Source organism: Cornus florida, unplaced genomic scaffold (genome assembly GCF_030987335.1).
Source record: "Cornus florida cultivar Cherokee Brave unplaced genomic scaffold, ASM3098733v1 CherokeeBrave_3.0.0_Hap2_Chr01, whole genome shotgun sequence".
NCBI classification, from domain to species: domain Eukaryota; kingdom Viridiplantae; phylum Streptophyta; class Magnoliopsida; order Cornales; family Cornaceae; genus Cornus; species Cornus florida.
In genome coordinates, this window is record NW_026775571.1 from 52,749,158 (window position 1) to 52,774,961 (window position 25,804).

A 25,804-nucleotide genomic window follows, 5' to 3' on the forward strand; every position below is an offset into this window, starting at 1 on the left:
AATAAAATGTCAGGATCCCTAACTCTTCCTTTAGCTGGAAGTTCTAATAAGTCCGATGGTTTAGCCATCTTCTTTAGCCAGTTGGACCAGCCATGGTCTTTCTCCCATAACTTCCTTCTATCAGCCCTCTTCCTTTGCTGCCTTCGCTTTTGCGTACAGGTCATATATGAATCATCATGAATAAGGAACTTGGGATGATCAAGCCTCTTTCACCTGTCACTTTGCAAGATGGGAGGTTTAACCATTCTTGGTCCGAGACCCTCATTCCCCTTTCTGACCTAAACTTCCGAGGCCAATTTTGGCCTAGAATACCTATCACATTTAGAACCTCTATCTTGCCATCTGCTAGTTTCATACTTTCTGCTAAGACGGAAACTTGCCTCATAAGGAATCCTATACCTTTCCATGCTCATTAGAAGGAATTCTGGTTTCCTTGTTACTGCCCTTCTTTCTGTATAAACCCGGCTTTTCTTCTCTAGAATGGTCACAGTAACTGTGTTTTCTACCTTTTGGAAGGTTAGCCGGTCATGAACCTCTGTTTCTGACCTCGGTCGCAATTAGAAAGGCTCACTTTCTGCTTTTCTTTTGGAAAGTCTCTAAGACAACCTTCATTCTAAATTTCATACTTGGGGTAACAACCTTGCTGGATTAAAGCAATCTGGGCCTCTCGGAGTTGCTTTTCCAACTCAGCCACTGTTCTCTCCATGGATGCTGCTGCCTTAGGAATTTACAGCTTTCCACTGGCCGGTGGACCTGTCAAGTCCACCTTCTTCTTAGGGTGTTCCGAGGCAAAAGAAGCAACGTTTGTGGCCACGACCTTGGGAAAAGGATTTCCATCAACACCCATAACTTCTATTTTTTCTAGAAACTTCAACGTACCATCTTCAATTGCCTTTTGCACAATATTGCGTAAGATAACACAATTGTTAGTGGAATGCCTCCACGAATTGTGGAACTTGTAATAGTCTTTCTCGGCCATTTCAGAGGTCGTTGGCATCTTGTGGCCTGTTGTAAAGATCAGTTGTTTATCAGCTATGAACAAATCAAAATTTTGCTCGGCTTTAGAAATATAAAAAAAGTAGCTTCTGGAAGGGTCTGCCCCGTTCCACTTGGAACCAGAGGCGGCCTGCAAGTTGGCCGTGGCTGATTTTGGTTTTGCTAAAGCCTCACAGGTATAGGCCTTCTTTATATTGAGCTCAGCCATATTCACCTCAAACTCACCTTCAACTTCAGTGGTATACACCTCATTACAAGGATCACGATAGTAGGTGCCCTTGGAAGAGCTCTTCCAGTCTTGCTCCTCGTGAAGGAGCTCTTTATACTTAGCCACTCTGCTAGCCAAATCGAATAAGTCATGAAATTGTACTCCTTCTAACTTCTTACGAAGTTCAAATTCTAGGCCGTTCACAGCCATTTTCACATATTCTTCTGGCAGCAAAGACAAATTACATTTGTACTTAGCCCTCCTGAATCTGGAAAGGAAGCTAATCACTGACTCTTCAGGTAGTTGATGAAGTCTGGAAAGGCCTGCCATGGACACTTCGGGCTCAGCTCTATAGAACTGAGTATGGAATTAATCCTCAAATTGCTGCCAACTTTGGATGGAGTTGGCTGGTAAGTTGGAATACCACCTGAAAGCATATCCAGTCAGTGTGTTTGGAAACAAACTACTTTCAGCCATGGATTGGCTGCTGCTTCTCTACATTGGACAGTAAACCGACTGATATGTTCCAAGGTAGACTGTTCGCCCTTTCCATTGAACGTTGCAAACTCTGGAATTCTGAAATTTCTTGAAAATTCAACTTCATCAATGAACTCTGGATAAGGATTTTTGTAAGTTGGTCTTTCACTCCTTCGAGTTAGGCCAAATTCATGTTGAAGGAATTCTGCAAATTGGCCTTTATCAAGTGTCATAGGTTATGGAAGGTTGTTGTCTGGCCAACCTTGAGGTTAATTGGCCACTTGATGCCCCGCACTCGCCATTAGCAGTGGGTTGGTATCTCCATAATTGTTCCTGCCACAGTTCATTCCTCCTTGGTCAATAAGTGGCTCTCTTGGAAAAGGTTGCCCCCCAACCGCCATAGGAATGACCATGGGTGGCCTTGCTGGAACAAGTGCGGCTAGCTGAATATTTATAGGTGGAGCATTCTATTGTGCTTGAGGGATGTGGTATGGCCATGCTTGGTCAGGCTGATCATGTCAAGTCTGCTGTGGAAATGCCATAGGTGGAGAATTCTGAACTTGCTAGATGGTTGGCATGGGCACAGCTTGTGGAACAGTCATCTGTGCCACTGGAGCAATTACAAGTGCAGATGGAATGTAAGTCTGTACCATTGGAAGGGACTACACCTGCTGCTGAGTTGGAGGGAACGGCCTTGCTTGTTGCTGAGAAGAACTTCCTTCAGCAAATGTGGCCGGCCTGCTAGCTTGGAAGGCCGACTGTTGAGACCCTTCAGAATTGTTTGGCAGAGGGTCTAAACCTTGGTTCAAGCTTCCAAGGGTCCATTCCAACATGGACTCAAACCTACGAGAGATTTGGTCTACCATTTCTGCTAAATTCCGCTCTTGAGAAAGAATAGCTTTCGATTGGTCTTGAGTAACTCTGGCTAAGTCTTGAGTAACTTTTGATTGGTCTTGCGCAAACCTATCTTGCGGCATTGCCATCATGCGGATGTTGTCCATGATGGGTCCATTTGCCATTGTTTGAGTAAATTTTTCCACCATATCATTTTCATCAGGTGCGAATCGTGAACTTTCCACTCGAAATTCATTGACTTGCATCTCTTCTAGTTTGGAGGGTCTTGGACAGACTTGCCTGCCTTCTTCCACCGGCTATTGAATAATCTGTTAAGATATCCCGCTAGGCGTGCCAAGAATGTCCGGCTCCTAAAAACCGAGTTCCTTTCCAGGTGCAGAAAGGAGGGTGAATGTCGGGCGTACCAGGAACTGCTGTCGTTCTAAAGTGGATATCCGAACAACTATCCAGTAGGAGATTATAGGGATCAAGTGATTGAACGAAGGACTGGAATTACCACCTTTGAAGGTTCTTTTTGCCTTGAAAAAGAACTTTTGGACTATTCTATGGCTAGTGGAAAGGAAAGCGATATTGAAAGTGTATGACTTCAAAGTAAAGTGTTGGAAAGTAGGAAAGATAAGTGCATGACTTGAATTAAACATATTGAAAGTGCATTACATGAATGTAAAGATACATGAATGTAAAGAAATTGAAGATGCTGCTGGGTTGTGTGAATTGAACAGGGTTTGCAAACTAGCTCTAAGTGCTCTATTTATAGAGTTTTCCATGCATGTAGCAGCTTGATGTGGCAACTCCAGTGATTTCCACGTGGCCAGATTTTGGACTGCCAAGTGTCCCATGATCTCTTGGCAGTTGTAACTTCTTCCTTCCATTTTCTCCCTTCTCTGTTGCAGACTTCAACCATGTTCTCCACGATCTCAGTTTATGGGTAGTTCTTGCAATATATTTTCCACTTGGTTTCTCCATAGGTTTACATGTGTCCCACGTGGGTCTTCATGTTCTCCTTCTCTCTGCCGCAAATTCGTATTTTCTATATAACTTCTATATGTATCATGCATGTATATAAAAGTTAGTTGTAGACCCACGTTGTCCTCAATTTTGGTAACCTTCTTCAACCAGACCGCTCTTTTCATAACACCATGACCTCCTAAATTTTGGCATCTTTTCATAGTAGACTGGCATCCTCAATTCCTGAAACTGCCCATCTCGAGACTCTCCTTCTAAGTTTAGAGTTCATGACATCATGGGTTTCCTTTTGAATTTCAGCACCTTCTTTGATTCATCGTGGGCTATATTCTAGAATATATATATATATATATGTATATATATATATATATATTCATAAATATAAATCACCTCCTTTTCCTTTGCACCTACGTTTTCCTTGATTCTAGTAACCTCCCTCCACCAGACTTTCCTTTCTGATTTTTGGAATCTATGGGGTCGTGGCCCCAAGACTTCAGCGATTTTTCTTTCATGGGTTATATCTGATATATAAATATATATACATAGATATATATCCATAAATACAGACTTTTCCCCACGTCCCTTTTCTTCTGTAAACCACGTTTCCATGATTTTGGCAACTTCTATCTTGAGACTTTCCTTCTGGGCTTTGGAGTTCATGGCACCATGACCTCCTTGATTTTAGGAGTTTCCTCATCGTGGTTAGTTTCCTAGAATATATATATATATATATTCATCCAACCTACTTCCTTTTCTTCTGCAAACACAGTTGACTTAATGAAATAAATGAGGCTTTCGTTCTCCTTCTTTTGACTTAGTCAACTTCAGTGCTACCAATTTTGGTGAATCTCCATGTACTTGGGATTCTTTTGGAAATACAACACCTTCTATAGTAACAATTCCCTGAGGAATTAATAAGCCGTGTTAAGTCGCACAGAACTCGCCATGTGTGGCCAAACTCATTCCATATGGGAAGATTTGGACCCTTGATTTTAAAGATGGTAAGTCCTAATAGGACTCACCTCTTTCCTTTTAAAATAGAAAACCTCACACGGTAGGATTATACTGACCCACTTGTCTAATTACTACGTAATATTACATAGCTTCCAATAATAATTTATTGGAGTTATGATCTAGCGTGGTAAGTTCCATTGGAACTCGCCACATGTTGCACTTCCATTGGGCCAAAAATAATGGAGTAAACAAGTAGTTTTAATTTCTTAGGTTTACATATGTTATAAGGTTTCGTTAGTTTCTTTTTACTTTCATTATAAATAGAGCAAAATCACACATTCGATTATCAATACAATATCAAATTTTCTCTAAATTTAACTTTTATTTTATAAATTTAAAACACCATACTTTATGAATTCAAAGTAACCTTCCGCTTACGTCATGTATGGTCATGTATGGTGTTAATGGGATCGTTCCTAGTTCCTAGTTTTTGTTTTGTTTTTTTTTTTTTTTTTTTTTTTTCATATGTAAAGTGAATTCATAAGATCTAGGTTACCTTTCAAAATATAAAAATAATAATAATAAGAAGCAGATCTTAAGTTATAGCATATACCAAAATATTCTAGGAAGCATTATGAAAATTTGTTCCATGGCTCAGCAAGTAATCCCACATAACGGTCTGAATTTCGATTTAAACAGGACGCTGACAGGTTGGAAATTTTGTCTATAAATCTGCAATTTAAGATAAAATTTATGGGACGTCTCAAAAGTTCGGATATGTCTAAGTTCTCATTGAATCATTGCTGCTATATAGAAAAGTTAGTTTTTAGTGAACAATTTTCGGTTTAATCAGAGATTTTGAAGAGTTTATGCCAGAAAATTTTGCTGATTTTTGCAATTTGAACAACTTTAAATTTATAGAAAAATTGTATAGTATTTTCTTTTTTTTAACAGTAGTCATCACAACTAACATAGAATTAACTCATTTTACCTCATCTTGCTCATTTTACAGATAATGGACCTGAAATCAATATAGAAATTTTACTCGCCCAAAAAAAAAAATCAATATAGAAATCATAATTGTATTAAGTATCTAGTAAAATACATTAGAAATCAGAGCGTTACACACTACATATGGATCTAGACACCAAATTACGTATATGATACAAAATACTATATTTATTTGAGTGATCATACTTTCTCTTAGACATGGCATGAAAGACTAGAAACAGGTTGTTGACCAAATTATCGTGTGTGTGCATATATATATATATATATCTCTTAGACATGGCGTGAAAGACTAGAAACAGGTTGTTGACCAAATTATCGTGTGTGTGCATATATATATATATATATATATGTTGGGTTTATAATATGTCACCAAACACTAACATGTTTTTTACTGAACTTTTGACGGCTTTATTGATAAAAAAACGTTTTTTTATTCCAACAACAATTTCAAATGAGCTCCAAGTTATACTGGTTTTTTGTGTGAAGAAATCATTTTATATGTACAATCTTCAAGAGAGATATTTGAAGTTTGTCTTGTGTGGATTTTCTTGTTTATGTAAACCATATAATTATTAAGGAATTTTTTTTGAGAGTGTTCGGCGAGTTTTTCTTCATTTGGCAGGTGACATTTGATTGTGAGAATGAGGAATTATTGTCTGGAGGGTGAATCACGTATACATTTTATCTTGTGGTGTGTTTTTCTTTTCATTTTTATTCATATCTTGCTATTATTAGAATTTGTCATCGTATATTTGTTTGAGTCTGCCGTTGTGCCCAACAATATATATATATATATATATATATATATATATATGCAGATAAGCAATATTAATATATTCTTATAGATTAACAAACAAATAAATAAATAAAAGATTCTTTTATTGACCTAACCTCACTAAAAGTGCTCTCATGCTGAACTAGTTCTATATTAATCAACATATGTCTAAAATGAATGTATTTTTGTAATTAAAATGTTGCAAAAAAATCCATAAAAGCTATTATGATTTCGATGGTATTCATGTCATAATAGTATCCATGTCATATGATATATATATATATATATATATATATATATTTCCTGAATGGGGATTATATAAATTTGATGGTTCAATCCTGGTGTGTGATAGACTGCGCAATAAACAAAACCCATTTCCATACTCACTGGTCAGACCTAGATGAGAACTTTATATGGAATGGCATCCTGAATGGGGATTATATAAATTTGATGGTTCAATCCTAGTGAGATAGACTGCGCAATAAACAAAATCCATTTCCATACTCACTGGTGAGACCTAGATGAGAACTTTATATGGAATGGCATTGTCATTTCTATATATGCATTGCCAATATATATATATATATATATATATATATATGTGGACGCATTGTCACTCTCTCTCTCTATCTTAGTCTCATGCATAAATTAAAATTCTCAGATTAAGAAAAGTGAATTCATTAGATTTTAATAAGATATTATAAAGAAACCTAATAATGGGTTGATTGAATTGGACCACCAAGTGCCTTGTGATTGAGGACAATGTAATAATTTCTGACAGCGGTCCTACTCTCCACAGTATAAATCTAGATATTGAAGGTAGTGATACGAATAAAAATAATAATAATTAGTTTAAAACAACTACAAATTATAAAATTTAACTTAGTGGCAAATTAATATGTAAATTGGAGAGGCAAAAGTTGCTCAAAGTGCATAGAACAATACATACATATGCATATACGCGTTCGTGTATTCTTATGCCATATGAAAATTGAATGCAACACTAACTCCACCGTCCTTTAATTTTAAATGCCATGTATGTATTGATCTATATATATATATATATATAACCCATCTGTTATTTTCATTGTATTAATAGAAGAACTACAAAAACAAAACAAAAAATTCCAAACCAGATTTTATATGCCAAATTTGTTATATATATATATATATATATAGAAAAGACTAAAGCTAGATCGTCAAGAAAAATGATCAATGCAATCTTTTTAGTTTTTGTTATCTTTTTTTTTTCCTCCTTGGAAATCAAGCAAAGTGTCAAAAAGCATGAGAAATTTTTCAATGCCAATCCAAGAGCACCAGAAATTGAAACTTTAAAATGCAATTGCAATGACACTCTTTTTCATTCTCAATTTACTAAATTATAAAGTGATTATACAAACCATCAAACTTCAAACCACATCATGATGAATTTAGATATGTGATAGATGGGTACTGAAATATAAAGTTGTGGGATATAAATTTTGTAATTGACAATTTTCGATAATAAAATAAGTACTAGTCGAGTTGTAATTTCAAGTTATCATGATCAACAACAACGATTGAGGAATGGAAAGTTGTTTAAAGATGCCATAATTGAGTTCATCAAGAAAGGAAAGAACAATATTTTAGGAAGAAATCTAAAAAGGTTAGGGCACGTTACATAATTACTTTTTAAGGGAAAATACTAGACGGCAGGAAACTAAATTTTCCATTACGTCTTAGTCTATGCTAAACCATTCACTTCTATCTTTTACAAATGAACTAAAAAACTTTATTATACAATTTTACTTTAAAGAAAATTTAATTGTATAATTTACTTCAATTAAAATTTACAGTCTTTAAAATTCACATCTAAAGTATAAATAAATAATATTTAATATATACAGAATCAATCAACAGTATAAAAAAGAAAAAAAAAAGAAAAGAAAGAATGAATCCATTTAAAGACAATTGAAACAAAAAAAAATGAAAAGGAAATAATGCATTGAAAGAAGATTAGCCATATATATAGACACGCGATAAAAAGAGGAGAAAGAATAATAGTCAATAAACAAAAGAGGGTAATTTTGTCTTACAAAATTAGATTTTAATCCTCTATAAAAATGGGAGTGCAATTAGCAGTGCTCCTTGGTTTTTTATCCATCCAAAATTTGGGGGAAGAGAGAAGTGAAACAAAGAATAAAAAAAAAAAAAAAATTGTAATACCAATTTTAACCTTTAATTATTTGCTAAATAACTTTTTAAAGCCTACTAAAATTCTCTGACTTTCCTTTCTCGGAAGATGCCTCGCCCATCCCTCTCCCTTCAATCAAAATTTTCATCCCTCCAACCAAACTTTGCATAAAATGCAAAAAATGTTATTCAACCATTTATTGTTAAGTGCGAAGATTTTTATTCGTCATTTTAGATGACCTCCACCGATAGTAATTTTACGTCATAACAAGAAATTTTATTTTAACAAGTAAAACAACATACAAATTTTAACAAGTAAACACATACAATCTTTCACATCCATACAATTTGGGAATTCCCAGAAAATCCCTTCAAACACTTCAAGCCCAACAAATATTAACATACTCTATATAAATCTAAATAATGAAAGAAAATTCAACAAGATCCAAACCGATTGAACCATTTGCACCAATTTTCCTAACAGCGATAATGTGAACTTAATTAAACATCCTTTGTGTAAGAGGATACAAAATTCACATTGACATAATTATTTATAATATACAGATCAAAAAAATGAAATACATGCACATCATCTAGGAATTAATTCCTAGAGAATTGCTGGATCCTTGTATCTCTTGAAAACATTCTCAATATCTTCCATCACTTCGGGTGGTAATGGCCGCTCAGTCGCTACAAAAGCGTCGATGTCTTCTTTTAATTGGTTGACAGAAGTTGCACCAATAATTGAACTTGTCATAAATGGACGGTCACGGGCAAATCCAAGCGCTAACTGAACCAGAGTCAGTCCGTGTTTCCGAGCCAATTCAATATATTGTATTGTTGCTTCCTGTGATTCAACAAAAACATATCAGCCTCGGCGTCAGATGGGTACTCGTGTATATTTTCACTTGTAGGTCAACAGTGGGAGCTGGCAAAAAATTCAAAATGAAGAAAAATGATGGAGCAATTCTTTCAACAAACTACTGCTCCACATGGAACATATTGATCCATGGTTAATGTGTCACGGACTCAAAGTTTTACTAGTTTCTATGGTAACATCGAAATTTTGAAACATATACAACTGCATGTGTAAAGAATTCGTGTTTTTCCAACTGTCATAAAGATGTGTGTTCTTTTGAGATTATGGATGCCGGCCCTGAAGGTTCTTATCATTTGGGTAGATTTGCAAAATACTCATTTTCAAGTGCACACTTTTTACCACCATGGGTAAGATTCAGATAGTAACATACCTTGGCTATAGATCTGTTATATCTTTCCATGTAGCCAGGGAAAAGGTTGAGCCTCCCTTTTTTTGCAGCTTCAGAATCTATGTCTATATACTTTCCCGACAATGATCCACCACCCAATGGGGAATATGCAAGTAAGCCAATATTGCAATTGTTCGGATGGCACACTTCAACAAGGTCAACTGCAAAGAACCAAATTAGTGAATATATAAGCGTTGTCCATACTTTTGGAGTCGCACCATTCAAAATCTAAGTCCTCAATATCATTCTCATTAGTGGCTTGGATGTGAGCCAGCAGTTCAATGGAAATTGAGTTGTAGTTTTTAGTATTGCAGAGATTATTGAGACTGAATAATGATAATGTTAAGAGGAGATAAAAAGAGACCTTGGATCATCATCTAAACAACCTGAGATCAATGGCCATAATTGGCACCTTGGTTTTAAAATCCCCAAAAGTGCAAATACATTCTGAGGATATGTGTTGGGTGGCAATATAGGAGACTTAACTTTTAAAAGTGTTATACAACTATTGCATGCCAAATAGCCTCAGTGATGATGAAGCAATTACAAAAGATGCCATGCTTGTAGGAGTATCTTGTTGTACTATCTTGTTGTACAACCAAGTATATAGATACTGATTCCAAGAAAGAGGAAATTGTTCTAAATAGTAGCTGCAAGGAGGAGGAAGATTTTTTATTTTTTTCCTTGCTCATTAGTTTACAGCAAGAAAGAGGAAGATTTTATACATCATTACTAAATTTGAGATATCTATGAGAAGAAAAATAACAAGAATAATGTTTGAAGCTCAAAATTTCACAAGAACAGCTTCCTTTTCAAATTTAATAGTGAAACAAATTAGATGGGGAAAGAACTTACCTTCAAACTTACATCTAACTAGCAGACTGTAGTTATTTTGGATGCTGACGATCTTTGGTAGTCCTTCGACTTTTGCAGTGTGAACAAACTCCATCACCCCATATGAAGTTTCATTGGAAACACCGATATTGCGTACCTAAAATAAATTTCTATGCCTTCCATATCACCTCAATAATATAATGATATTGCACAGAATGTCCACAATTAGCCAGATTTAGTTGTTGTTGTGTGTGTTCCATTTTTTTTTTTTTAAAGTTATAAAAATTACAGGACCTCTTAACTTCTGAAGTTCATTGACTATTTGTTCATTTGTTGGAAACTAAAAATTTGAAGACTCATGGCTCTTGAAATACATTATTCTTTTAAATTAAATGTGAGCCAGGAAAATATAAATTTGTTATATGCAATTGCCACTAGTAGCTGTGCAAGCAGAATCAAGGATTCTCATGTTTTACAGATTGTGTTTAATTATTTTCTAAACAGGTTTAGTAGCTCAGAACATTGTTTCTACTCTGTTCATCTCATTTACCACTCTTTCAGAATTTTAGAAGTTGACATCAAGGAGAACCAGAGGCATAATTTTAGTTAAACAAAGTATTACCTTCCCTTCATCAATAAGTTGCTGCAATGCCCTGAGCTGCTCTACGAATGGCACACTAGGCCTCCATTTTGATGGGTCATAAGAAAATTCGCCAAACAATGCCACATAGCGGTCTGGCCTGAATCAAAGCAGTAAATTATTATCCTAGTACAACAAGGCATTCCATTATGTCTGAATTACATTTCCATTGATAGAAAGAGCAATGCTATCAGGAGAGCTTTCTCAAGGTGAGCTCTCACTTTTATTCATAGGATGGAGAGACTCTCATGTGCTTTGAGAAGCTCTCACTGTCCACGCAGCTGAAAGAGAGAGCACTTGCAGGCTTTCCTACTAAAAACTTTGAAAAAAAAAAAAAAGGGTCGATGTGTTTGGTTACTGAGATCAATCATAGCTTTAAATCTAAGTAACAATCACTGTGACAGTTATGATCATGGTGGTGCGGATGCAGAGTCTAATAGACATTAAGAAGGACATGGATACTGGAACGATAATTATTCTTCGGTTGTGGAAATCCCACAAAATATTGAAAAAAACACTTGTTCCTACCCCAAGAAGTTTTAAAATTGATTTTTAATTATTTGCAATATATTCTGTTGACCTTATAAATATGATTTTAATATAGTGATGAACTTTATATTGGATTTACATTGCCATCAATGAGAAATGACTACTAATTTGTACCTTTTCACTACCTTTTATGACCATAGATACACTTCAACATGAGAGGTTTCAAAATTAAACAAGTTAAAAAAACATCATAGTCAGAGTGTCACAAGAATACAAATTGGTAGGGATAAAGATCTTCACGGGACTCTTCAAAATAGATCACCAATAAATTATTTTTAGCGTAACTTCAAACAAGTGGCCTAGAATACTATTGATAAAATAACTTAAATCAATCCAAAAATGTGAAAAAAAAATTAAGAAATCTAAATAAGTTTTAAACTTCCATTAAAGTGGAAGACACGAGTCTTCATTTACTGGAATGCCTTGTTGTGTAGGATAATAATTTAGAGCTTATAGATTTGTTGTTTTGGAGGATAGATCTGTGGTCATATAAAGTTTTGGTATATCTTGATCCTCAATCTTTAGTACATCCCAATTTGTATTTCTATATTTACTAAAGTTACAATCCATAATTTCAGTTTTATTCCTGCTTGTCTCAAATCATTCTAATTCTAGGGCTTCCCTCCAAACCTTTATGCTGTGTTTGGTGTGCAGGAATGGAATGGAATGGTCATTCTCATTCTATTGTTTGGTTGTAAATATGAAATGTGTAGGAATAGAATGACAATAACCATTTTAGTGTTTGGTTGGACAATTTTAAATTTAGAATGGAATATATTTCAAATTGAGTTCTCAAAAATATCCCTCTTAGTAACAAATAAATTAAATTAACAAAATGACATTTTTCTATAAATTTTTTTAAAATAAATGGTGGCAGTGGCGGTGGCAGATGGCGGTGACAATGGTAGTATTGGTGGAAATCGGCAGTGGTGTAGGTGGTGGTGTTGGAAGGCGGCGGCGGTGGCAATGGTGGAAGATAGTGGTGATGGAAAGCAGTGGCAATAGTGTGGTGGTGGTGGTGGAAGGAGATAGTCGTGTAGGTGGCGGTGGCGGAAGCCAATGGAGGTGACTGTGGTGGCGGTGGAAGGCAGTGGAGGTGGTGGTGGTGGTGGTCACGGTGGTGGTGGAAGGTGATGCCGATGGTGAAAGGTGGCGGCGGTAGTGGCAGTGGTGGTGGTGAAAGGTGGTAGTGATGGTGGTGGTGGTGGCGATGGAAGGCGGTGGTAGTGGTAATAGCGGTGGTGAAATGCGGTGGCAGTGGTGAAAGGTGGCGGTGGCAGTAGTGGTGGTGGAAGGCGGTGGCAGTGGTGAAAGGCGATGGAGGTGGCGGTGGTGGAAGGTAGTGGCGGTGGTAAAAGGTGATGGTAGCGTTGGCGGTGGAAGGTGGAGGCAGTGGAAGGCGATAGCGTTGGCGATGGCGATGGCAATGGTGATGGTGAAAGGTTATGGCATAGCGGTGGCGACAGTGGTGGTGGTTGCGGCAAAGGAAGGCGGTGTCGGTGGTGAAAGGTGGTGGTAGTGGTGGTGGTGGTGAAAGGCGGAGGTGGTTGTAGTGGAAGGTAGTGGTGGTTTTTGGACTTGAACATGAGGATTTTTTAGGAAGTTGATTTTTTAAAAAAATTTACTTGGGAATGGAATGGTCATTATATAGGTTTAGTTGTGGAATGGATTTTCATTCCAATGGAATGGCCATTCCCACTTTAAATTGCATACCAAACAAATGAATGGTTGGAATGGGCATTCCATTCCATTCCTGCACACCAAACACAGCACTAATTTATTGCTTACCCCTTCTAAAGTTTCATCAATTAAAATAATATTATTAACAAACACTATGGAATCTCATTCTGAACGTGTCTCACCAGTTCATCTATAACTAAGACAAGAAGATAAGGGCTTAACACAGATCTTTGATGCAATACTACAGTTATTGGAAATTCACTTATTCCCCCTACAATCGTTCTAATGATAGTCACACTTTCATCATATATGTCCTTTAATAAGTCAATATATATCTTTGGAATCCATTTCTTTTCTACAATTGTCCATATTAGATGCCCAAGTACCCTGCCATAAGCTTTCTCTAAATCAATAAAAATGGTTTGGAGATTTTTCTTCTTCTCCATATATCTTTGCATTAGTATCCTCAATAAGGAAATAACCTCCATCATTAACCTCCCAAAGATAAATCCAAGTTGATTTTCTAATACTTCAGTCTTCCATCTTAGTGATTAAGTGATTAATCAATCTCTCCCAAAGTTTAATAGTGTGACTTATTAATTTAATATAAAAATAATTAGTACAACTTCGTATATTCATTTTCTTTTAATATATAGGTACTAAAATACTTTTGTTCCACTCATCAAGCATTTTCTTAGTTCATTTTATCTTATTAAACAACTTTGTTAGTCAAGACACATCATCATCCCATAAACACTCCCAAACCTTAATAGGAATGCCATTTGGTCCAAAAGCAAGCTTCAAGAATAATTTGTTCAAATTTGGACCAAATATGGACTTACAGTGAAGCAAAAGTTTGGAAGGTAAGTTGGGCCGAAATAAATTTCGATCAAGTGTGGGTATATATCTCCTGCTCTAATTCCATTCTTTCTGCAGCAAGCCAACACCCCAAGTTGAGACGACAACTGTAAATTGATGAGGACTAGTGATTGGCGACGAGCAACAACAGGTCACCGCCAACGCACTAAGGCAAGCAGCGCTGAATGACTTCAACGGTGGTGCTCCTACAACAGGTTTGTAATAGTAGTAGAGCGTTGAAATTTCTGATGATGCAATGCGAGGACGGTGGGACAACACAATGGTGGTTTGGGCTTTGCAATAAAGGTGGTCTAGGAATGGCCAAGACACCGCGATGTCACAGTGACAACAAGGGCATAATGCCTTGTGGCTAGAGATGAAGAAGATGGCTAGCTCAACAATAAACAAGGACGAGGAAGGCTAGTAATGCTGCTGGCATTAACAGCTAGTCTTTGGTTATAGACAATGGGTACTTGTTACTGGTTATTACTGATGGTGGTTGACGATGGCAGATGATAGAGATGGTTGGTTTATGGTTTGTTTGTGCATTTGGAAACAACGGGTTTGCGGCTAAACTCTATGTTGGGTCTGCTGCAGAATGGGTATTTTGCTTAGATTTGCTGTGTAAAGTGATTGGCAAAAACATTTTCTTGGAATGTTACACCAATCTGATTTAGAATGAAAAGAGAGCGCCAATTCCTCGATCAGTTTGCATTAGTAATCAACAATCTCAATCAGTTTTCAAAACGTCCAATTCCTAGTATAGAAAGCCCTATATATGCAGAAGATCATAGGCAAACCCTAAGGAATCCAAATTAATAAATATTATAATGAAAAACAGGTCTCCAAAAAAGATAAATATGAAAAAAAAAAAAAATAGAAATAAATATTAACCCTAATTTTATTTATCCTTGCCCATTGTCCTAGTGTACGTGCGCATCATATATGTCTCAAATTTGTTGGTATCAATTGTGATTGTTTCAACAAAACATTTTCAAAAACAAAAAATTATTAACAATTTCCATTGAGAAACAATATTTTCTTTTTATTTTTTCCTAAATATCTTACCTATATATGTATGTGTGTGTGTGTATATGTGTGTGTGTGTGTGTGTGTGTGTGTATAAGAAATATCAAGAAAAACTAATAAAAATACCTCACTAAAACATTCCTCTACTACATTTTCTGTCCTCGTGAAAACGTAATATACTGGAAGTTTACGAGTGTGAAGTTTGTGATATTAGCAAAAAATATAATCAATGGGAGAAATTCAAAATGGAAGAATTGATATAGCTTGAGGTGAATCAGCAATCAGGTAAAAAGGTGATCCACACAATCCAAGCTTTTGGAATTGACTGTAGTTATGAAGACTTACCAATGTATCTGCAATAGATCAATGTAATCAGTGTTGAGACGCTTAAGGCTCTTTTCTACACTTTCTTTAATATTAGCAGCATCAACCCTCAAAACTTTTGCATTGTCACGCAAGTAACTTGAACGCTCTGAATAACCACATACTTTTGTAGCCAAAATAACCTAAGCAGTAAGCAAAATGATGCATTATGTCACTTTCATGAAATCAAAACTGCAACATCTGTGAAGTCTTCTTCCACTATTATGATTCATTGATTAAAAAGGCTGTTTCAACTTCATAAAGGTTCAGAGTTCAAATATGCAAAATAAGACAAACCATTCAGATTCATGAAATTTTTAAAAATTAAGAAATCCAACACTGAAACTTGGATATTAAAATTAGGGTAAAGGTTAGGTCAAATTACACATGGCATAACAAAATGGCGTTAATTACACTAACCTTCCTTGTGGTCGTTAGTAAGCCTACAAACGTCAAAATATAGTATGAAATTTCCTTTATACCCGTATTTTATTTAATATTATTTAATGAAAAAAATCATGCAGATGTGTCATCATTAAACACCCTTTTCTTCCTCTGAAACTTGGTCATTGCCTTTCTGCCTTTCTTTAACTTCACATCTTTAACAATCTCCAGCTGCATTTCTGTGGATGTGCATGAGAAGCACTATAACATTTGAGCTCTGGAGACTTTGAAATGCAGGTTTGTGTCCATTGTAGTTCTAGCTCTGCTGTGCTCCACACAACTTAGATTTGAAACCTTCCATGAGAAAGCAATGCAGATTCTCTCTATGATTTTTTTTTTTTTGGCTTTATGTCTCTCCTTGAAAATGGTTTAAGAATGAGGCTTCGGCGTTTCCTCCATAACCACCACCACCTTTGCATCTCCAAACCCCCGCCACCATCACCTCTATCTCTCTCCTCTCACACTTTTCTTCTCTTAGTGGTGTCGCCTCCACTCTCTCTCACTCTCTCTCTCTCTCTCTACATTCTGCTCGACCTGCAGCCTCCACTCTTCCATCAGAACCACCACCATCAATGAACACAATTAATGGTCAACATCAACAATGAAGAAAGAAGAAAATGCCTGATGTAATCGAAAACTGAGATTTGCTAATCTCATCTCCTTATGGACAGCAATAGGGTAATCCTCAACAATTTGGTTTTATTTAATGAGGAAGAAGATTGAAAATTTAAATGCATTAGACTCATCAAACTAATAAATGTGTCTGTGTATATATATATATATGTATATATATAGAGAGAGAGAGAGGGAGCCAATAAATTGTTCAAACCACCACCAGTTAACCCAATCCCCACTGTCAACCACTACCAATTCCCGTGGCCTTCATTTAAAACCAAAACCAGCAACAAACTAGAGCATGAACTGAAGGCCAAAATTGAAACCCTTCATGGTGATTTTGTTTGGTCAATAGGACTAAGTTGACTAATTTTGTAGGTCAAAACATATTCATTGTATTTTTGTTTTAATTTCCAGTTAGTTAGAAATTTGTCAAAAGTGAGTTGTGTAATTACCACCAAGTTGACTATCAAGCTACAACAAAGGACAAATTGGTAATCTTCTACAACAAGGATATAAAGGTAGACTATGATGCACGCTCACAAATATGGCCATGCATTGCATATACCTGGCATCTTAATTTTGAAATTTTCTAAATTTATTTTGACTCCAAATATGCATGTGTATTTAAATGAAAAATAAATTCTCAAAACTTTTCGTTAGTATCAGTTCCTGCAAGATTCTTGATCGATCGACATATCAATCGAGACTCACTGGAATCGTCGATGCTTCTCTCGATCGATCGACAAGGTCGATTCTCCATTGTTCTAAAAGGACTTACACTCTGTTGTTAATTTTAATTAAAACACATCTCTTGGTCGCATATAAATACCTATCTTCTAAGAGAATACCAGATAGAACGCATTGAGATTATTTTTATTTAAAAACACACGTGCTTCATCTCTGAAAACAAATCACTCATACAGATTTATGAGAGATTTCTTGTGAGTTCACAAGTGCATCTTTGTTTTCGACATTTATCATATACATTAGCAAGTTGGTGAATAGTTGTTATATGTGCTGATACATCCGTTCTTGCGCTTATACAAGATCATTTAACACATCCTATGCAATCCATACCAGATTGTCAACTGGCCGACTAGTGACTGAGGCTGATCACTAAAGAAGCAGATTCGTGAGGAGTGAATGTTGTAAACAAGCAAAGGAACCACCCGAGATCCTCGACAGTGACTGAAGATTTGTTGTTCAATTGTGTCTAAAAGAAACTAAAGGTTCGAGGGTACTAACATAAAAATCACTTTCTTGATAGTGGATTTGTTTGCGAGACTAGATCCCGTGGTTTTTAACTCTCGTTGAGTTTATAACGTAAAAATCCGGTGTCCATTGTCATTGCTTTATTTTTATATTATTTGCATGCACTGCTGATATTGTATAAATTGTTTTATTTTTGCTTATTCAGTAGTAATTCAGGTTGAAACCAGAGGAAAATAAAAGAAATTTAATTTGTTCTACAAGACCTATTCACCCCCCTCTAGGTCTAGATCAGTAGACCTTGCACGACTCTATATCATAGCATTGGGTTCCGATTAGATCGTTTACACATGTTTTATCATATTTGCTGGGCGTAGAGGTGTTGGTGCGGAGGCATTGTTATGTTTACTACAGGTTTCAAATTCAATCAACAATATGCTTTTTCAATTGCAATTTAATGCATATATGGTTTTGGTTTAGGAGTCAAAAGCATTGACTTTAATTTGGGGTAATTTGATTTGGTGCTTGGAAATCTAATCCGAGGTATTGACAGCAGAAGGTGGTGGTTGCCACCTCCCATGGTGGTGATGCTTTTGAACAGAACCAAAACGGGTTTCACCAAGGAGAGAGAGATGCTTTTAAACATACTCAAAGTGGGTTTCACCGAGAAGAGGAGAGAGAGATGATAATGGTGTTTGGATATTCTTGTAATTTCATAGTACCATGCAAGGTTATTAACGTCTTTCCACACAAGCTAAAGTGCAGCTCAATCGTTAAATAAATATTTTTTTGACGTTTTAACAGTTAGTTAACGGAAGGGGGTCATTTGTATTTATTGTTAACAAGCATCTCAAAAATGCCAAGTGCCACTTATAACGTGTCACTATGACACCACACAGCCCATTGTCTGCACGTGTAACATTTGTCAAAATTTCAACTTTTCCATCCTTTCTACTTTTCAAATTACGTTAAAAAGTTCCATTCTTTATTAATTTTAGGAAAGTTCTATGAACTTTCATGTGAAACTTATTTTTCAAGTCAGCTTATTATATTACACTCTATTCCAACATTATGAATATTGAGAAAGAAGCAAAGAAATACAAAACAATCTTAGAAATCCTACTCTCACCTTTGCACATTTTCACATATAAGAAATTAGCCTTTTCAAATTTCGACTTTTCATGAATAAGAAAGTACTTATCCTTGTCACATATTATCCAAAGGCAAAGTTAGTCTATGCAGAGGATGAAACACATTATGGTTATAGGTCGACCAAAATTAGACTAAGTTTGCATATGTGATTCTAGTGTTGGTGCTTGTCATCCTTTTATTGTTCTTTCTATTCTTTTACTTTTCTATTTTTATCAAATTAATAACAAGTATTATCGACATCTTTACTAATTCTCAATTCAAATAAGCTCGACATGTAATTTAGCGATTCAATAATAAATAATAAGTGAGAACATGCTAAATGACGAAATATGATTCATGTATGTACAATTTCAAAATAATTGGGAAAAGGGTTGAGTGTAAAATGGTTGGCGTACTATATATTGTTATTTCTTTAATTTTTTTAGATAAGTGTTGAAACTTTTACGAATAATTATATATATATAATTAGCCTGCCCAAGAATCCCTTAGTTCCTCCCAACTCACACTTGAGCTAGATCACCCTGGATTCTTTTACGACTGATCAGTCAACGAGTCCACTCCTCATGTGATCTGCTTCTCCATAATTTGTTCAATTCTTTTGCTCCTGATTTAGATTGGTTGATTACACTCTTGATGCTGATCTTAATCAACACCTTGTAGCAGCACCCTCAATCACATACGATTAAACCATGAAAACATTAGATTGAGAGAACAAGGGTTTTTCACTCTAAAAATGTAGATTCTCTCTTTGTCTCAGTGAGAGGCTTATAAGCCAAAAATGTAGATTCTCTCTTGTCTCGGTCAGAGGCTTATAAGTATAACCCAAATGAGAGATCCAAACTATTTACTAAGTAGAATCCTTCCAACAGTTCTATTAGAGAGAATTTCCAAAATTGAGTTTCCGAAAGATTCGATCAAGCCTTCGTTAGACAGTCTGGGCACACTAGTTTTCAGAAAAAACTTTCGATCAGTTCATTTTTCAATCGAGGCTTGCAGGTCTTCAATCAATCAACCTATTGACAAAACTATATTATTTTTCAATAAAAACTTTTTTAAAAACTTCTCAAAATACTTTAATTCGAAATATTATTTTTGAAAAGCAAACTTAAGAAATTATTCTAGGCCTTTTCAAGATCAAATCTAGGTCACCTAAGATCTGCTTCTCCATAATTTGTTCAATTCTTTTGCTCCTGATTTAGATTGGTTGATTACACTCTTGATGCTGATCTTAATCAACACCTTGTAGCAGCACCCTCAATCACATACGATTAAACCATGAAAACATTAGATTGAGAGAACAAGGGTTTTTCACTCTAAAAATGTAGATTCTCTCTTTGTCTCAGTGAGAGGCTTATAAGCCAAAAATGTAGATTCTCTCTTGTCTCGGTCAGAGGCTTATAAGCCATTCCCTACATTAACAATAATGCAATATTTATAACCCAAATGAGAGATCCAAACTATTTACTAAGTAGAATCCTTCCAACAGTTCTATTAGAGAGAATTTCCAAAATTGAGTTTCCGAAAGATTCGATCAAGCCTTCGTTAGACAGTCTGGGCACACTAGTTTTCAGAAAAAACTTTCGATCAGTTCATTTTTCAATCGAGGCTTGCAGGTCTTCAATCAATCAACCTATTGACAAAACTATATTATTTTTCAATAAAAACTTTTTTAAAAACTTCTCAAAATACTTTAATTCGAAATATTATTTTTGAAAAGCAAACTTAAGAAATTATTCTAGGCCTTTTCAAGATCAAATCTAGGTCACCTAAGGTCTTCTAAGATCTAGTTACCTATGCCCTAAATATGTGATTAAGTATGCAGGTTCTGCGGTGTGTTCTTCATGAAACTTTAATCTCTAATAATGTCTTCAACGGCTGTAAAGAAACTAACCAAGACACTTTGACACATTTACTACCCAAGTTTCGAATAGGTAATTGCCAACAAATGACTCATATTCCTAACAATGTTTATTTTAAGACATTTTGGTGAACATACAGATCCACAGACATGTTTTATTTCAAGACATAAGAGAATATAAAACTTCCATTTCTTTATACATATAAACAAATACAGATGTTGTGCATGCTCAAACTTAAAAATCACATAGAAAACCAGAGTTACTGTTATCATCCTCTTTTGTTTCAGATAGTATAAGAGCCCAAAACAAAAAAATATAGGAACTCAAGGAAAAAAAATATAGGGTTTAAAGCACTCAATAAAACTGAAGATTTTTAAGGAGCATTTTCGTAAGACAATTATAGCAGAAGTACTGTAGAATGTCTGTCACAGGTTTGGTCTCACAATTACAGGGGGGGTAAAATGAGAAGCGTATTACTAGCCACTCATCCAGCATGAATGGAAAGTACCTTATCGCGGGGTTGAGACTTCAGCCAGCTTCCGATATACAGATCTGTTCTTCCTTGCGTCTCTTTTTTCATTGGAATTGGATACTTGGGAACAGGGAAAAAAAGAAGATAAACTCAATAATGACAAAGCTGCTGACTGTGACTAGCAGTATCTAAAATATGTAAAAAAAACTTGATGTCTTGTGCTCAAAGAATAGAGAGAAGTCTTTTTTTAATTGGTCTATATAATAACTATATACAAGTAAAATGACATTTTTTACGAGACGAAATTTGAAAGGAAAGTGCATTTTACAAATATTGTAAAATTTTAATTCAACTCAACCCAACCAAAAGCCATATTGGAAACACTTAGAGCTTTACTTTTCCATACAAAAGGGACAATTAAGAGGGTTCAAGTATTCGGTAAATTGCCTAAAATTGATGAATAAAAATCTTAAACATAAAACTGTTTACACTTAAGTATATTGGTCTAACATTTTGGCCGATTTTTGTGGAGTGGGTCTTTATCACAAGCTCAAATCAGGTGATTTTGGAAAGTTATCCCAAAAGACATGTAACAAAAAATGGTGTTTTAGGCTAGTTACTCGAGAGACATGTGACAGACACAAGAACTTAAGAGACACATGGCAGAAAAGGTGTGAAATACTTTGGCATATTTTGTTAAATGGAAGCACTGACTAGAAGTTACTCCCAGTAATTATAGAAGCCTATAGAAGGCATTGAAGAAGAGGACCCGACGCCAACCAAACCCAGCTTTGTTATTCCAGCTCCTTTATCCTAGATTTAGTGCTTACTTATTACTTACATTACTTGTAATCTTTCCTTTTATTGTTTTTTTAGCTGAAACTTTCATTTTAGATTCTCAAAACAATACCTTGCATTTTGGTTGCATCTCCATTCAAATATTAAATAGAAGTCTTGTTTGTTTCATACAGAGAAAGACAAAACAAACTAAGAAAATATATCAAAAACTTATATAATTGTTGTCATTCTTTTTTTTTTTTTTTGGCCCCTAAATTTTACATAATTTGAAGCCTTTCTGAAAAGATAGCAAGTTCTAGGGATGATTGAATTGTGCAGAAGAACTTACAGCCTCAGCAGTATCTAAAGCGTTAATCCCACGCTCAAACGCATAATTAAGCATTTCATGAGCCTCTTTTTCTGTGTTTTGTTCCCCAAATGTCATCTGAAATATAATAGACATGAAGTCAAGACTTGCAAAAAATTACCCAAAATGCAGGTGGGGAGAAAACAAATAAAAACAATTAAACAAAAAGAAATTGTAGAATCAAACCACCAAAGAACTTCGACGTGTTCATGATTTAGTATAAAGTCAACATTACCAGTTCTTTCCTATGCAATGCCCATCTTCAAAAAAAAAAAAAAATTCATAGGTTTTCCTGCTTTCAGGCACTTAGAAATCCCTCAGGTGTGTCCTAGTTCCCATTTCCCACTTGAATCTCCATTTCAAAAAATAATTATTTTGCACAAGAATTCTAAAACAGAAATGTCATTTTGATAGTATCATCTACTTTCTTTTGTTATTCAAGTTTGAAGCCACTATTTTATACATTATTGATAGTATGAGGACTTGAACTCTGAACCTATTATATGAGAGGAGGGGGAGGTACTACTTGGGCTAGACCCTTGGTCATATGTATTACTTAAGCTCTCATATAGTAAATATGACCTATTTGGTGTCGTATGAATACTTTATTGCTCACTATTTATAACACAAACATTTGAAGGTACAACTTTAAAATCATCAATGGAGCCAACAAGAAACAATGGGATTGCAAACCACAATTAATGGGTACATGGTTAATTTCATAATACCCTTACATTGTGTGTTTCGCAATATTTCACCATTCCTTTGCAGTTGTAAATTGCCCATTAAATAAAAGAACTGGAAGTGTGTGAACAGACCCTCTTGATAGTCTTGTGCATGTATGCATTGGGGAATTATATTTTATGGGACATACGAAGTTACAAACATGCCACTGTCTTAGGCTAAGGGAAATTCAAACAATTCTGCTGGAATTAACACAGAACATTCTTAAAAAAATAAAAAATAAAAAATCTCTAGCAATGCATAATTGAGACCTCTATACTTGAATTCAATCTCACAATTCAAAGCAAAAACAATGCTAAATGAAATCAAACTACTAGTGATGAAACCAATAGAAAAACGAAAATGAAAACACATTTTCCCATGGGGTTGGTTTAAGTGGGTAAGTCACTTGGCCATGGTGCCTTAGGAAGCATCAGGTCTAAGGTTTCGACTCCTCACGTGGGTGTGTGAGTATCAACTGGTATAAGGAATGAAAAAGAGAACACATTTTCCGACCACATTGTTGGCAACAAAGCCCAAAATTGATTCCAAAAGACATAAAACGCAGAATAAACAACTTCTAAAAAACCCCAAGTAAATTTTTACAAAGAAAGCACTCACAGTTCCGAGAGTGATTTCACTGATTTCAAGGTCGGAGTCCCCGACCTTCCTGTACTGCAACGCGGTCTTGTCGGCGTGTTTGGCAAAAATGGCGGTGACGGTCTTTTTCTTGGAAGCGGAAGAGAGCAATTTCCTTTTGGCATTGAGAGGTTGCAGACCTAAATGGCGCGCGAAGAAGATAGAGCGAGAGAGCAGACGGGAGTTGTTGTTGCAGAGAGAGGAAGGTATTGCAGGCGAAGTGGAAGACGAGGCCATGCCCTTTTGCCTTATCAGTTCTGCTACTGTACCCGGAAGTCAGACCGTTGATTGATATAGTATTTACTTATCCCACGAATGTTTTCTTTCCGTAGAGAGAGATATATATATATATATAGAGAGAGAGAGAGAGAGAGAAGGGGTATGAGTCAGTGACGTGTGACCGTGTGAAGCACAAATCTGTTACCACTCTATACACTTCTATGCTTTTTTATGCTGTTTTGGGCATGTAATATGTACGTACTTCCTTTGTTGCCTTGATATACCATGGGAGTGCTTGCTTATTTTAATGTTTCATGTGAAAAAAATTAGGGTGCGATTTTATTTATTTATATTGTTATTGTCATTATTATAAATATTGAAATTAAGGGTGGGTTCGGATCAAATTCGATTAGGCGTTAAACTTAAACCAATTCGATTCTACGAATTGGTGAAAATTGAATCTAGTATTACAGATTGAATTTTATAAAAAATAATATAATATTTTAAACAATGATAAATCAATTCATCCTAGACTATGGCAACAGCTCCTTTTCCTCCTTAATTTTTAGCTCCCCGCTAAAAAAATGTTATGAATTCTTGGTCTATGAATCCCTCACCGAATTGTGTAACTAAAAAAATTAGTCCGTTCGCCCCTAATTGAAACAATGAATCTTTTAATATGATGATATATGTAATCATTCTCAGGATTCATATATCATTTAAATTCATAAAATTTTGCACCTCTAAGAATCGAACTCAAGATGGTCTTATTAAGCTGCAAATTTTTTATTTAAAAAAAATTGAAAATTAAGATCTAAAATTTTTTGGAAATAGCGATACAAAACCCCTTGCAAGAAACGCCTTTAATTTTTAAATATAATCAGTGTTATGAATTTGTAATACTACTCTCCACTGTCATAATGGGTGCTGACGTTAATGGACGAAATCTATGATGCGGTGTTTGGAAAAACTAAAACCCAATTTTATTTTATAACACCGGTTTGTTCAATGTCTTCGATAGAGGTGAAGATTTGTTCCTAAATTTCAATCATCCCTCTCTTTTCTTATATGGTAGACATAGCTGCATGAGGAACTAGTTTGATCCTTAAAACATTTCAAATGACATTATTATCCTTGTGCAGTAACACTAAATGGCCAAAATATCCCATAATTCATAAATAAGTGCACAGAAGTGTCCTTTACTCGATACACACACTTATATGATCACACACTCCTTTTCACTGCTACAAAGCTTATATATATATATATATATATATATACTAGAAATTCTATAATAGCACATTGGATGTGGTGGTGAGACTCGCCTATTAAATCCAATGGTTAAAACACCCGAGGGTACCAAGAGAATTTGTCGCTCTTCCTTTGAGCCTTTTAGGGTAAGCTCTGCTAAGTATCCACAAATGAGTAAGAAATCACTATACATACAATTGCACAATAATAAGAAATTTATCCACATAATGCATAATCATTGTTGAATATAATTACTACTCCCCCGTCCCAAAATAGGTCGACCAAGGGAATACAGATTTTTTTTTTTTTGTTTTTTTTTGGATAACAACTACCTTTGTTACACTTGAATATAGATATGGACCTATGGTAATTATACATGGTGAGGATAAATTTCTTGCTTAATGATGTGCAATATATCATTACTCTAGTATACACATAC

At 35.4% G+C, this 25,804-nt stretch overlaps 1 protein-coding gene across 2 annotated transcripts; it reads right to left on the reverse strand.

Annotated features, from left to right (window-relative positions):
* Positions 1-8,806: 8,806 nt before the first annotated feature.
* LOC132296955 (uncharacterized) lies at positions 8,807-24,222 on the reverse strand. Of its 2 annotated transcripts, none has more exons than XM_059794883.1 (8): positions 23,878-24,222; positions 22,516-22,611; positions 21,426-21,509; positions 15,618-15,778; positions 11,139-11,256; positions 10,550-10,673; positions 9,665-9,843; positions 8,807-9,261 (listed from the first exon to the last, which is right to left on the reverse strand). In XM_059794883.1, exons 1-8 carry the CDS (start codon positions 24,130-24,132, stop codon positions 9,022-9,024), a joined length of 1,257 nt encoding a protein of 418 aa, XP_059650866.1. In that variant the 5' UTR covers positions 24,133-24,222; the 3' UTR covers positions 8,807-9,021. The 2 variants fall into 2 exon arrangements, with proteins under 2 accessions (XP_059650866.1, XP_059650865.1); XM_059794882.1 differs by having other exon boundaries at positions 10,538-10,673; positions 23,878-24,221.
* Positions 24,223-25,804: the final 1,582 nt, after the last annotated feature.